The 10,022-nt window shown below is 37.5% G+C and overlaps 1 protein-coding gene across 3 annotated transcripts; it reads left to right on the top strand.

Moving 5' to 3' along the window:
• Window positions 1-248: 248 nt before the first annotated feature.
• Window positions 249-9,334, top strand: XRCC4 (DNA ligase IV-binding protein). 3 transcript variants are annotated; one of them, XM_077384014.1, is made up of 5 exons: window positions 249-515; window positions 642-784; window positions 3,523-3,651; window positions 7,206-7,328; window positions 8,148-8,860. In XM_077384014.1, the coding sequence occupies exons 1-5, from the start codon at window positions 371-373 to the stop codon at window positions 8,283-8,285; spliced, it is 678 nt and encodes a 225-aa protein (XP_077240129.1). In that variant the 5' UTR covers window positions 249-370; the 3' UTR covers window positions 8,286-8,860. The 3 variants fall into 3 exon arrangements, with proteins under 3 accessions (XP_077240129.1, XP_077240128.1, XP_077240130.1); XM_077384013.1 differs by lacking the exon at window positions 8,148-8,860 and adding an exon at window positions 8,898-9,334 and having other exon boundaries at window positions 250-515; XM_077384015.1 differs by lacking the exons at window positions 249-515; window positions 642-784; window positions 8,148-8,860 and adding exons at window positions 1,180-1,473; window positions 8,898-9,334.
• Window positions 9,335-10,022: the final 688 nt, after the last annotated feature.

Below are 10,022 nucleotides of genomic sequence, written 5' to 3'. Positions count from 1 at the left end.
CATAGGATGAACATAGCCCTCCAATGTGTACAGGGATTGTAAATTATGGAAACTTCTTAAAAAATGGAGGGTTAACATCATCCTATGGAGATGATTTTCGGGGTACACCTATTTAGGTTGCGGCCCAACAAATGAGTGGTTTGGATCATCTTATTAAGTGGGCCCTACTCTACTTCTTGAAAATTAGCGGACGCACACCTTATAAAATGACATTCGGTCTGTCTTAGGTTCGATCCCGCTTACAAGCCCATTAAAAAAATAAAAATAAATTGGCCTGAAAGACCTCATTTTTATTATGCCCAAAATACCCCCGACCCCTTATTTCGTTTTCCAGGACTCTCCGTGAGCTTTTTCCTCTCCGCAAGCGGCCATGGAGGGTGTGAGACACACTTGTTTGAGAGTGGAAATTGGAGAAGAAGATGAGGACAGAGAAGTGATTTTCATCAAAGGCACCTGGTTCGATTCCCGCTTTAACCTTTCAATTACAGATGGCCTCAATGCTTGGACCTGCAATGGTAAATACACAAAAAATCCCTGCTCTCGTTCTCTCTCTCTCTCTCTCTCTCTCTCTCTCTCTCTCTCTCTGTTCTGATTTGTGACTTTTTTGTTGAAAATCTAGTTATTTGTTTTGTCCTTTCTAGCGTCGGAAGCAGAGGTTTCGGAGAGAGCAGGGCAATGGGATCAACCGGTTTCGGAGTACATCGAAACGGCCGAAAGCTATCTAGGGTTTCAACAGCCTGGCTCCGTATACCGTTTTGTCGATGCTGGAGATGGCCATCAAAGGGTCAGTCCTTAAACTTTATTTCTTAATCATTTCCAGGCTGCGTCCCATCTAGTCCTATACCTAGGCATGCCCCCACTTAGGACTGTAACATTATTAATGTAAGATACCTAACTAATATGCCAAAAGCCCCAGAGCTGATGGGATTTCATTAGTCTAGGTCCTTTAAACTTGTCTGCTTGGTCCCATCTAATCTCATACATAGGCTTGCTCCCACTTAAGATTACAACATTCCACCGTGCTTACACATCTGTTGTCCTCAATGGCCCACTCTATGCCGACCTTCACTCAAACATGTTTTCTAGGTAAATCTTGTCTTCGTGCTTTGTAAAAGAAGAAAAGAAAAAAGGGAGGTTTGTGATGATTTTGAAATCTTTTCTGCTAGGTAGGAAGGGTGTCTACATACTCATTGCTCTACTATACGACAATCTAGTAGATGCTTTGATAATCATGGAAGTGCAAGAAATCAGATGTCACCTCTAAGTCTCTAGCGAAATCAAAGAATCAAAGTGTCTACAATATCTAGTGAGATTGTGTGGCCACACTTGCTTCTCTCTAAGTTTGATATCTCTCTTCCTTCGTCCACAACACATTACGGAGACATAGAAGGGTCATCATGTTGCCACCAATCCGATTTTTCATGAGAGGACAAGCATATTGAGATGGATCTACATTCGTTCGTGTTCCTCCCGGTGATTGATTTCACTTCCATATGTTTTGTTTGCTCGTCAGTTACTTTCATTTGAAAAGCTTTTCACTCTTAAGTGGTAATTTTCTTGATAATAATTCCTCTACTTGGTGCACCTTAACTATCTCAGAATACGTCGAACGTTATTATAATGATCAACAATAGGATGTATAAACTAACTTATTGCACTCTCAGGAAAAACCAAGGAAGCAAGATTCTTCCCTGGGAGCCTTCGATTCCCGCTCTGGCAACCTTGGGAAAAACAATATAATGGCATGTAAGTAAATTAGCCTTACAACAAGGAGACGATATGAACTAGGGTCCTTAAAATGCCCCTTATAAAAAATAATTTTATGATAGGATCCATAAGAGTATCAGTAAGTTTGCCCCCTAACATACTTATCTCAGACAAAACATCATTAACATACTTCCTATGCAATATACTGATACCAAACTTCACTGCATTAATTCTTGGTTTGATCATTCCCTATAACAACAATGTCGTCTATATAGACAACTAGAATCACAATGTTAGTCGCATGCAAATATTGAGTGGCCAAAATGGCTACGACAAGAACCATACTTCGTAAGAATTAAAGTAAACTTATCAAGCCAAGCGTGCACAGAATATTTCAAATCATAAATAGCCTTTCTCAACTTATAAACCTTTCTTGACTTCATCTGAGCAGCAACATACCTCGGAGATTGCTACATATAAACTTCTTGTAAGTTATCACGAAGCAAGACATTCTCGACATCCAGTGGCCACAATGGCCAATCTTTATTAGCTGTGATAGATATAATCAGTCTGACTTAATTGGGCATTGCAACCAGGGGCGATGCCAGAAATTTTGCACAAGGGGGGCAAAAATTATAGTAATTTTTTATCTATCTTAAAATTAAGATAGAAAAAATTTCTATCTGAAATTTTGCACAAGGGGGCAAAAATTATAGTAAATTTTGCACAAAAAAGGGAGATAAAATGGTAAAATTAAAATTTTAAACTTATTTTCTATCTTAGGGATGATTGGAAAGGGGGGCATATTTTTTAAAAAAGGGGGTAAGTATAAAAAAATATTAAAAAATAAAGGTATAATTTTTTTTTCCAAAAAATTAAGGGGGGCAATTGTCCCCCTTTCCTCTCATGTGGCATCGCCCCTGATTACAACATGGTCAAAGGTCTCTGAGTAATTAGAGTAATCACTCTTCACAATAAGATTTCTTCAAAGGTTGTTTCTGCTCATGGGTCTCAGTGATTGATGAGACCTATGTTTTACATGACCTATATTTATTTTTCTAGAGGTTGTGGAAATCACTAATGGAAGGGTGTGATCAACTTTTGCAGTCGTATAGGATTGCAAAAATATGAAGTACACAAAAAAAAGTTGAAGTAGGAATATTGTAATGAATGGTAAAAATATTGGGAGATAAGACGGTCGCAAAAATGCATAGTAAACCTTGCTTGTCCATTTTTAAAATTTAATGACACATCAGCTAAGCAAATTTGAAAAATTAAGTTAAACTAACTGCAAATAAATTATGTACTAAGACATACAAGGATGATAACAAACATTCATCATAGCTATCAAATTCAGAGCTTTTCAAAATTTACATGCAATTCCTCCCAGTTCACATTCCTATAACATGCTAAAAGGTTTGTATACTTCTCTAAATTGCAACTCTTTATTTTAATTCCAGCCTTTGTGAGCGACTACCCCCAATTATTTTAAATGCGGGTACTTCTGGAAAAGGAAAAAATAGGTAAAATTCCACTTTTGTAAGTCATTGCTAATTTAAAAAGATAATTAATTTTGGTCACGAAATGGAAAATCCAATGAGTTGCCCATATCAGTGTTTGAACTGATTCTTATACAAAATAAATGTTAGATCTAATCTGACGATTTTCTGGAATCTAGCTAATAGTCAAAATTTTGGTTTGATTCTTGGCTGGTGTGTGAACATCGATCAACATGAAATAGCTGCATGATGCCTTTGTTATTTGTTGAAGAGGGCTAATGTAAAAAATATTTGCCTGATGGCTTAATATTTGCAGTTGTCATGGACATTCAAGAAGCAAGGAACTAAGCTAGAATGGCGATGGAAATGTCAACCATCAACTAATAATAAGCAGACCACTTCTGGAATCCTTGACTTCCTTATGGACGCTAATATAAGACTCAGTGTAAGACCTCTTGTATTTGAGTGCCTTCTATTAGTTTGTATTTTTTGTGATCCTTTCAGACTTAATGTGCATTCCTTTTTCTTTTTAACTTTGGAATTTTTGTTTATATATTATGTGCTGATTATAGCCATTAATGCAAGCTTATTCCATGCAGTAAGGTACCAACTATATGTCATGAATCTGTTTATTTTTTCCATTTTTTAAAATCTTAAATAACTAGCGGAATGGATTTATTTTACTTGATGAGCTGTTTTAGCAGAATGAACTCCATGGATTTTAATTTGTTAATGCAAATATTTTTCAATTACAATTTCATTATGGTCTCTGATGTGATACTGATGGTCTTAAATCAAAATCTTAAGTATATAATTTCCAGTGAAATTTCCACCTAAACCTGACATGTTTCCATGTTTTGACCAAAATAATGTAATATATACACATAATATACTTACGATTTTGATTTCGGTATGCATTTCAGTGGGGATGGATACGGAAACATTTCGGTTGTTTCTTGCCAACATCGGCAGAAAATTAAAACCATAGGTATGTGTGATTTCCATATCCTCACCCCACAACCTTTCCTTCACCTCACCCCACAACCATGTGTATGTCTAATATTTTTCCCAGTAAGAGCTGTGTACTATGGAATAAAGCTTCTTCAGAATGTGGACCTCAATAAGTGATAGTGGAAGGGGATTCTCTTAATATCATTAGATGACTGAGAGGCTCAAAAGCAGTACCTTGGAGATTTGCCTCCTTATTTGATGAAATTCGGGATAGAATTGGTGTGGCATCCATATCTTTTTGCCATGTTAGGCGATCAACAAATGGTGAGACGAACGTGTTAGCTAGAGAGGGGGTTTCGAAAGAGAGTGTCGAGCTCTTCGATTACCCACCCCCCACACGCACAGCCATTTGATTGATGTATTTTTTATTTTATCATGTTTCCTTTCTATGCCTAGATATGTGTCAGGGACCTTCTCGGTCTCTGTTCTCCTTTAATGAAATATCTTAGCCATTAAAAAAAAAAAATGTTAAAAAATTATTGTAAATATTTTTTTTTTACCATTTAATATATTAGTGCTATACTTTACCAATATGTATTACATAATTGTATTTATATGGATTGCATATGAAATATGGTGTATGTATTATGTAGATTTTTTTATCTGAATTCATGTGAAATATCAAATATGGCTTGTACTAAATTATTAAAGATGCGTAACAACAGTGCATTTCACTAGTCGTTAAATGCTGTTAAACCATTATGGGTCATTTTCTTGCTTATGTGATGGTTTTTAAGTGTGTATTTGTGCTTATTTTAGCATATTCTGAAGTTTCGTCTTTGATGCCCATCATTTGCATATATTTCCATATATTTCTGTGATTTACATGCTTTCCACTGAAATTTTGTTCTGAATCCAACATGTTTCCATTTTAGTCACAACCGAAATGCATACAGAAACCAAAACGTAAACACTTGCACGTACCTCCCAAGATATGATGTTTTGAAGAAGAATTTCCACTTCGCGAACAATTGCATCCTTTTCAATTGTGAAGAGGATACGACCAAACATATTTTCATCCATATTCCCTATGATACTAAGGTAGGGAGGGTGATGATCAATAGTTTGGTATGAGCTAGTTTTTTGGTATCCTTGAAAGATCTTTTCAAGGGTGGTTTTGTAGACACCTTGATGTGAGAGGGAGTTTTCTTTGGTCATCTTCTCCTTTTGCAGGATTGGATATTGTGAAAGGAGCAGAATTGTTAAGTATTCAAAGATCATGACACTTCTTTTGGCATAATTCTTTGGGAAATAAAATACATGTTGGTGAGATGGGCTATATTGCTGGATGAGCTTTGAGGTGTCATTCTGCAGGATTATTTAAGGAAATGGAAGGAAATATCGGAAGGGAAATTGACAAAGCAACGTTGGAGTGTGAGATGGTCTTCACGGAAAACACCATCAAATTTAACTTTGATGGTTCTTCGTTAGGGAATCAGGTGCTGGAAGGAGTGGGTGGAATATTTTGGGACTGTCATACAGATATCTCATGGTCTGTTTTTACCCGTATTGGCATAAATGATTCCTAGCAGAGGCAAGTGCATTACTTACTGGTCAATGGATTCTAAATAGTAGGTTTGAGAGAAAGCATTGTTGATGGGAACTCAAAAAATGCGATTAATTGGGGTTCTCTTAGCAAGAGGTCATGGTCCTCATGGAGGTTTGGGAACATTTTGAATGAGATAAAGGATATATGTAGAGGCAATTGTGTTTCTTCTTATCATATATTTAGGGAAGCTGACGACTTAGCTGATTCATTGGCTAAGTTCCGTGTGAGTAGATATATGTTGGGAAGGATGTTTCTTCTTATCATGTTTTTAGCTGATACAGTGGCTAAGTTCAGTGTGAGTGGAGATGTGTTGGTAGAGGGCAATCTCTGCTCCAGTTGTAATCTTTATTTTTCCTATGTAATAAAATAATTGTATTTTTCAAACCAAAAGAAAAAGGAAAGAAAAAACCAATTTGTCAAGTTTTTCTAGCACTTATACCTGCTCAAGCCTGAAATTAGATCAAATGAAATGGCTTAAGATATTCATTAGATATATTCTATTTAGCTGAAATTAGTTCTAATGAAGTAGGTTAATATATTCATTAGGTATATTCTTATTTATGTTTTTGTTCTCTTTTTATTTAGGGTCAATAGATAGTTTCATAGTATGAGCTTGACCCCTTTGGGCTAATTCTTAGCAAGTTTCTGACGGTCACACAATATGATAAAGATATACAATCTGACATGACAATGAATGCATTGTCAGAGGGCGAGCCTCGGCGCAATGGTATGGTTGCTCCATTGTGAACTAGTGGTCGCAGGTTCGAGTCACGGAAACAGCCTCTCTGAAAAACAGGGGTAAGGCTGCGTACATCTAGCCCTCCCCAGACCCCGCAATGGCGGGAGCCTCGTGCACTGGGCCGCCCTTTTTTTTAGTTTTAATAGACGGATTCATAGTTTGACCCCAACCCTTTGGGCTAGTTCTTGACAAGTTTGTGAAGTTCTTAGCTGATTCTATATTCATGAATTGGATCGAGTTTACATCTTTTGGTGTTGTGGTTTAGGCCGATCAATGTGGTGTGAATCCCGACGAAGAGATATCTGTTCTTGGTGAATGTTTGGCGAGTCAGGTTTTAATTTGCTGGTCTATGCTATGGCATTTAATATTTTGATTGGGAAAATTTAAAAAGGTCATTCCTGTGCCTTGTACATTTTGTTCTCATAGAAATTTTAGGCATGTACCAGTTGACTGCCACGGGAGTAGTTGGGGTTTTCAGCTTCTTCTTTGACATTTCTTTGCTAAGAGAGGTGTTTATGGATAGGCTATCGTAGTGAGAACTTTGTGAACTTACACCTATTTGAAATGGTTAAATTGAAAAGTAGTCTGCTTGGAAACATACTCTGTAAATATGTACCTTAGCCTACCATTTTATATTTTTAACTGTTTTATGTTTTGTTGGATGAAGTTAACACATGTTTACTTTATAACTATTATTTAGGAAGAGGTTGTTAGAAAGACCCAATCATTTGAGAGATTGAAAGTGGAAGCTGAAAAATGCTTGGCGCAAAGTGAGAAGTTCGAGAATGAGAAGACAGAATTCGAATCTATTGTCTATGCAAAGGTATTTTACGAACCCTGAAATTTTCTAACTTCTAAGTTGTATCATTATGCTATAGTTTCATTGTATTGCGCATTTATTTAATTGATAACACCAAAGTTGGTTTTTCTGTGTGTGGGTGGGTGGGGGTGCGCGCTCGTGTGGTGGCGGGGGGGGAGGGAGGGTGGGGTTGTTGGGTTCAGATCCTTTGTTCTTAAATTATCATCCCACACCCCACATTCTAGTTACAATTCCCTCCCTTTACTCTGACTTGGTCCCCAAGGGCAGTAGCATTCAATGGATGCTACTCAGATTTTAGATTTGCATTGACTACCAGCCTTTGGGCAGGTGATGCAATCTTAGATGAGCTCACAGGTTCCACAATCTCCACCATTCCTTCCAGCTCCCTTGAAGTAGAGGTTGATAGAAAGGAGAGGGGTCCTGATTTTGCAGGCCTCTCTCTCTCTCTCTCTCTCTCTCTCTCTCTCTCTCTCTCTCTCTCTCGCTCTCTCTTGCAAACAAACCCAACAAGGGCAATTTTGTCATTTAGGAAAAACTTATAATAGAAAAAAGGACAAAAAGGGATGGAATGGTTGGAAATGGTGGTAGAAATAATATTTCTCTACATATGTGAAGTTTTGATAGAGGTTAATGAATTATTATGAGTTTTCTCAATTGGGGTTTGGGTTTTACCCTACTTAGACCTTGTTTTGATCAGTCTATTGTCATTTTATGTCTCTTGTTTGAGTTTATGCCTCTTGTTAGTTTGTAATGATCTATTGATTGTTTGTGAGATTGTTTAATTCTCTAGTAAGTATTCTACTTTTGATGGATTCCTAGTAGTTTACTTGCAGCAATCTGCTACACTTTATGTGCCTGGTTCCTAGCAAGGTGCAGATCTTCATCTTTTTGGATTGGATTCCAAGGCTCCCAACAAATCTGGCCATTCTTTCCCAATGGTTGGATCTCTCCTTAGCATAGAGTGGTGGGAACCCTTTTCCTCAGTTGCAAACTGCGGCCATGTTGGCATCTCTCATAACTCCTTATTAGGAAGCTCCAAAAGGATATAAACTCTCTTGATTTTTCACAGCATTTTAACTGAAAGAATTTCTCGCACAATCCATGCATTTATGTTTTAATGACAAGGAATTGCTTCTTGATTTCCATTACAATTTTTTCTTTAGACTTACTTACCAATATATGGTCCTGATTTGCCTGGTGGCGCCAACAAATACTGGTTGGTATCAATGATGCTGGTTCCTATTTTCATGGACATTTGCATCCCCATTTATGGCATTGATTAATGACGGATAATATCCTCCTATCTGTAGTTTTGAAAGCCCAACTGCCCAAGTATAGACCCGATGAGAATATGAATTTTTACTCTAGAATTTCTATCCTGCTGCTTTTGTTCTAAGACTAAATTCTTAAAGGATCAGATGGATAACCCTTCTGACATTTTTTTCCCCCTTATTTCCTGGTTGTACTTTCATTCCCTTGTTCTTTACCAGGCATGCTGTTATATGATCATGTTTTGTCGGCTTTTGCTCAAAAGTATAGCAGTAGCTAACCATTCCAATATATTTTCCTTAGTTTGTTGGGGTCTTGAATTCCAAGAAAGCAAAACTGAGAGAACTTAGAGATCAACTAGCAAAACTTGAAGTAAACAAGAAATCACCACAAGAGGGTGAGTCCACTGATAGAACTGAGATCTATGATGAAGAAAGCAATGATGAGGAAAGCAAGGAAGAACCCATAAAGAATCTTGCCGGTACTTCAAAGAATGTTCCTACTAGGTCGAAGAATCCAAAGAGAAAAACACGCAATTAACTGTGAGTCTGTGAACCCGTGACAAATCTTGCATGTAATTCAAAGATTGTTCATACTAGGTGGAGGATTCAGAGGAGAAAAACAAGGAACTAACTGTAAGTCGGCAGTGTCTTTTAGCTGATGCTTTTTTGTTATCAAATTGTACAGAGAAATTGTGTTCAATGTGAGTTAAATCCGTCATCTAGCTGATGCTTTCTGTATGAGATTGTAGAGAGAAATTGTGGTTAAGGTGAGTTAAATATCTGTATGCAGTTACTTTCAGTAGCTTCATTGCCCCAAATCACCTCAAATCGTAGGTTAGAGAGCGAGGTAGTGGATGTTTGGGATTCGTGCTGGGTCCTGTTTGGGCATGTGGGACCCACACAATAGATGGGTCCCATCACAGATGGCTCAGCATCTAAAGATCTCACCAATCAAATGAGATTATCAACTGTTGATATTCGATGTTTTTTACCAGATCTTTTCAATTGACCTCTCAAATTTCAAGTTATATTTTTGGGCTACCAATATTGGCAATACCATGTCTTTATAATTGCACGAACTCAGCTTGTCTTCTTTTTTAATTTGGCTTCTGACAGCTTTTTGGGAACGGTAATAACTTGGACAGGTATTTAAATACAAGAAGACAAGATGAATTGGTGCAGTTACTAAAACATGGTATAGTGGCATAGTGCTGACGGGTCGGGTCAGGTTGGGTCGTCGGGTTTGACCCGCAAACCCGACCAGAGGAACCCTTTTTTCCAACCCGACCCCGAGTTTTTAAGCTTTTATATATATATGAGAAAACGGTTCCTACACATATGTGTAGAGAGTTCTCTACACACGAGCTTAAAATACAGTGGGGGCCCACATTGTTTGGGTGATCCAAGCCATCCATTTTAAAGGCCC

The sequence above is a fragment of the Tasmannia lanceolata genome, unplaced genomic scaffold (assembly GCF_043159265.1).
Source record: "Tasmannia lanceolata isolate RefF3 unplaced genomic scaffold, GAP_Taslan_0.1 ptg000007l, whole genome shotgun sequence".
NCBI classification, from domain to species: Eukaryota; Viridiplantae; Streptophyta; class Magnoliopsida; order Canellales; family Winteraceae; genus Tasmannia; species Tasmannia lanceolata.
Note: the sequence above shows the minus strand (reverse complement) of the source record. Positions and strands in the feature narration are given on the sequence as shown.